At 38.3% G+C, this 5145-nt stretch overlaps 1 protein-coding gene across 1 annotated transcript; it reads left to right on the top strand.

Annotated features, from left to right (window-relative positions):
* Positions 1–526: 526 nt before the first annotated feature.
* On the top strand, positions 527–5008 carry LOC121917925 (sodium/glucose cotransporter 1-like; the record flags this gene model as incomplete). Its single annotated transcript, XM_042444041.1, has 5 exons — positions 527–2134; positions 4100–4171; positions 4333–4437; positions 4674–4733; positions 4850–5008. Coding segments are annotated over exons 1-5 (540 nt in total), but the record flags the coding sequence as incomplete, so codon positions are not given.
* Between the last annotated feature and the right edge of the window lie 137 nt (positions 5009–5145).

Genomic DNA, 5145 nt, shown 5'->3' with positions numbered 1-5145 from the left:
ATTCATTATAAATCAATATTCCTTATAAAATAATGACTTTGTTTCGATTATTATTCATTATAAATATACATTATTAATTATTATAAATTGACAATTTATTATAATTATTCATTAAGAATTAATAATTTATTATAATTTATTGTTATATAATTATTTTTATTTATTAAATTAATTAATTAATTATTAATTTATTGTAAATCACTAATAGTAATAATAATAGTAATAATAATTAATACAAAAATTCATTTCCAATAGTAATAATAATTACAATATTGATAATATCGGCCAATCGCATCGTCCAGCTGACCGCCAACCGACTCCAACTGACCACTCAGTTGTCCATTTCCCGAGGCTTCCTTTCCGGAACCCACGTCCAGCGTCTGATTGGTCGCCGGATGCCATTTTGGGATGGGGATTACGCGCTTTGCTTTCCGTGGTTCTGTCTGGACATCCATTTCCAGGACTGAACGGTCCATCGTCCACTCTTGACTGGTGAGTCTCCGCAGGACTGGCGATTGGACACCAAGTTCACCATTAGTTCCCTTCCCAGTATCCCCAGTTCAACCATTACCCAACTGGGAGGCCATTTGCGCCGCCGTTTCGCGATGCTGCACAATGGTTTCGCCCTCATTAACATCCATTAGGTTTCCCAAAGAACGAGATCCGAACCCGGGTCCCACTGCGTAAACAGTGCCCCTGAATCCTGGCATCCACCTCCATTTCCTTATTTGCCTCCGGGATTAAAAGCCTCGTCGGGTTTCGTTAACGGTGGAATGCGCTCTTGCACAATCTCAAGCGCCGTTGTCTGAATGGCGAATTGCGCAGCCCTTGTTTCTTTGGAAGGGTCGGGATGTGGCTTGTGCAACTGCATCCGGTCGAGTGACTTGCGCCAGCTCAGAAGTGCGTGATGCGCATCGCAAGGACCTGGTGCGCATTATGATAGTGCGTTAGAAATGGTGCCCAGTGTTTCTCACACGAGCATCACAAGAGCGCAATGTGTCTCACATTAGTGTCAATTGTGCCTCACAAGCGCTCAGTGTCCCTCACAAGTTCACCATGCGCCGCACATGAATGCCAAGCGTACCTCACAAGAGCCCAATGTAACTCACACGACCTCAATTATGGCTCATGGAAGTGTACTATGTGCCTCACAAGACCCCAGTGTGCCTCACAATTTATCAAAGCGCCTCAAACAAGAGCCTCATGTGCCTCACAAGAGCCCAATGTGCCTCAAACAAGCGTCTGATGTGACCCATGTGCCTCACAACACTGCAATGTGCCTCACAAGTGCCATATTTAACTCAGATGAGTGCCTTATTTGCCTCACAAGAGACCGATGTGCCTTACAGTAGTGCCTCATATGAGTACCTTATGTGCCTCACAAGTGCCCAGTGTGCCTCACATAAGTTCCCAGTGAACCTCACAAGTGCATCATGAGCCTCACAAGAGCCCTATATGCCTCACACAGGTGTCTGATACACCTCACAGGTGCGCAATGTGCCTCAGGTGTCAATTTTGCCTCACAAGTGCCTCAGAAGACCCCAAAGTGCCACAATATGAGTACCTTATGCGCCTCACAAGTGCACAGTGTGCCTCACAAGTGGGCAATTTCCCTCATACAAGTGCCTTATACGCCTCACAGGTGCCTTATACACCTCAGAAAAGCCTCGTGCAGGTGTCCGACACGTCTCACCATTGCGCCGTGCAATCCTCCATACGCGAAGAGGACTTAAGACAGGGAAATAGGTATTTTTCTTGGCATTCGGATAAGGAACGAAAAAGGAGAGAGAGGCGCCACGCCTTCGTTTGCGCCGAATACCTCCCCGGCGGTGCAGAGATAAATCCGTTTGCGCCGTTTGCACGGTTAGCGATTAAACCAGCCTCCGTGGGAAAAGGACCACGACGGACAGTTTATCATTAACCGGGAGGACTATAAAAAGGGAAGGGAAAGCCCAAGACCGACGAGGAACAGTGAGGGACGGAAAGGAAGATGGCGACAGCGGCGGCGACAGTGGTGTCCACCATGGCAACGGTCAGGCCCACGGACGACGGCTCCCGCGTCGCAGTCGACAACGCGGCCGACATCGCGGTCATCGTCGTCTACTTCCTGGTGGTCCTCGCCGTTGGGATGTGGGTGAGTTTTGCGCGGGAATCACGGTAAAACGCTGCGAGACGCGACGCAATCCGGCGAAATCGACTATTGCAAAGCCCATTATCCCCCACTGAATGCATTGATGACTGCAAAGCCCAGTATCCCCCATTTAAATTCTATGGAGACCCTTCCCAATGTTCTACTGCCATTCCCAGTGTCCCCAGTCTGATACCAGTGCAGTACTGGGAAGCCCAGTATCCCCAGCCGATATGCCATTGCTTTCCAAAAAGCCCCACAATAATGATTGATTATTGATTATTGATTACTTTGGAAGAGAACTCTTCCTTCTCCTAATCAAGGCTTTGAACGATGATAAATGATCAATAATATAGATAGATAGATAGATAGATAGATAGAGATATATGTATTTACATGCATTATGACATATATATATATATATATATACTGTATATGGAGGCATAAAGATAAGTGCGTGATGAAATATTATAATATAGGATAGTATAGTATATATATATATATATAGAATTAAAGCAGTCGGGGGGGTTGTATATATAATCAAATTTAATATATATATATATATATATATCTTATCGAAACTTTACATATATCTATATCTACATGTATTAACATTTAATAAATATAAAATATAAACATATATAAATAATATATATGTGTGTATGTGTGTGAGTGTGTATAAATAAAAATATATTTATATGTATATATATTTAAAATCAAAGCTTTTTCACAAGGCTTTTAAATACAAATATCTATATAATATTATACACATATATGTATATGTGTGTATATATATATATATATATAATATTGTGTGTGTATATATATATATATAAAATAATATTATATATATATATATATATATATATATATATATTAACATACAATTACATATGTACATATATATACGTATGTATGTATTCAAAGGCCTTGGGAAACCCTCATAGGCAAGACAAGACTTGTTTTAATGACACATAAATCAAATGACCAACGGAAAAGCTGTCCCTCCTCGCATGGCCGGCGTATCCCTGGCTTTTCTATGGGTGATTTATTTGCCACTTGCTATTTGCTATTCAATGTCTGCAGAGATAGGGACATGTATTTAATATGCATGTATTTAAAGGTCATTTGAAACCATATATATATATATATATATATATATACAGTATATATATATATATCCTTTTTCCTCTCATTTATTGCATTCATTTATAGTATTATTATTTATTATATTATTATATTATTTATTTTTGCATTATTATTGTTTATGTATCGTATGATTTGTTGTATTATTAATAATTTTTATTGATTTATTGCATTATTGTTTATTGTATTTTTCTTTATCGTTTTATTTATTTTTTATTATTGTGTTACTATTTATTTATTGCTTTTTATTATTATTATTTATTAACATTTATTGGTTTGTATTATTATTATTTATTTTATTATTTTATTGTATGTTATATTAATTGATTGTATTATTATTATTTATTAATATATTGTTTAATTTTAATATTAAATATCATTTATTTATTTAATTATTGCATTAAATCATTCTATTGATTGTATTATTATTTATTATTTAATATATATTTATTGTATTATTAATTTTATTTTATTTATTGTTTATTTATATTATTTTATTAGTTATTTCCTGTTTATTATATGGCTAATTATGATTGTTTTATTTATTACATTATAGTATTATTTGTTTATTTATTTAGTTATTGCATTATTTGTTGCATTATTATTTTGTTATTTATTTATATTATTATTTATTTATATTCTTATTATTTAATTATTAATTAATATACTGCATTATTTATTATCATGTAATTATTATTATAATTATTCAATCATAATTAATCAATAATTATTAGTCAAACACAACCAAGGAAGGGCAAACGCTCAAATTGCGCCAAAAAATCGTGCCGTACGTAAAATACGTCACCATGTTTTATTGTCTTCCAGGCCATGTACTCCACGAACCGCGGGACCGTCGGCGGATTCTTCCTCGCCGGACGCAGCATGGTCTGGTGGCCGGTGAGTCATGCAATCGCAATGTGCGGATTTGCCGTTTCTGGGCAAATCCATGGATCGATCAATCGATCAATATATTTATTTATTTATTTAGGTATTTATATCCCGCCCTTCAGCCCTAATGGCTCTTAGGGCGGCTTACAATATTGATTTATTAATTCCAGATCGGGGCCTCCTTGTTCGCCAGCAACATCGGGAGCGGTCACTTTGTGGGTCTGGCCGGGACCGGAGCGGCCGGAGGGATCGCCATCGGGGGATTCGAGTGGAATGTAAGTAGATGACCACTAGATGACCGCTAGGAACCCCTTCCAGATGACCTCTAGGGAATCCTTCTAGATGACCACTAGGGACCCCTTCCAGATGACCTTAGGGACTCCTTACAGATGACCTCTAGGGACCCCTTCCAGATGACTGCTAGGGACCCCTTCCAGATGACCGCTAGGGAACCCATCCAGATGACTGCTAGGGATGCTAAACTGTATTTCTGCACTTTCCGCGGCCGCAGGCACTGGTGATGGTGGTGGTCCTAGGATGGTTGTTCGTCCCCATTTACGTCAAGGCGGGGGTGAGTACGCCACTTTGGCACAGTTGCGCAGAACGCAAGCATCTTTTGGGGGGGCTCTGAGTTTTTGGGGTCGCGCTGGTCACTTCCTCCTTCCTCTTCCTCTTCCTCTTTTCCAGGTCGTGACGATGCCGGAATATTTGCGGAAACGCTTCGGCGGGAAGCGGATACAAATCTACCTCTCCGTCCTTTCGCTCTTGCTCTACATCTTCACGAAAATTTCGGTGCGTCGTGTCCATTCGCGGGAAATAAATTATGAAACCAATTATATTATTAACGTAATATTTTATAATTTAATATGTATTTTAAAATTATATTTTAATTATTATTATTAGAAAACTATACAGTATTTATTAGAAAATAAAAGAAATTTTATATATATTATATTAATTAATATATATTACATAATGCAATA

The sequence above is a fragment of the Sceloporus undulatus genome, unplaced genomic scaffold (assembly GCF_019175285.1).
Source record: "Sceloporus undulatus isolate JIND9_A2432 ecotype Alabama unplaced genomic scaffold, SceUnd_v1.1 scaffold_1748, whole genome shotgun sequence".
NCBI classification, from domain to species: domain Eukaryota; kingdom Metazoa; phylum Chordata; class Lepidosauria; order Squamata; family Phrynosomatidae; genus Sceloporus; species Sceloporus undulatus.
The sequence above is the reverse complement of the archived record's forward strand: the minus strand, read 5'-3'. Positions and strand labels throughout refer to the sequence as shown.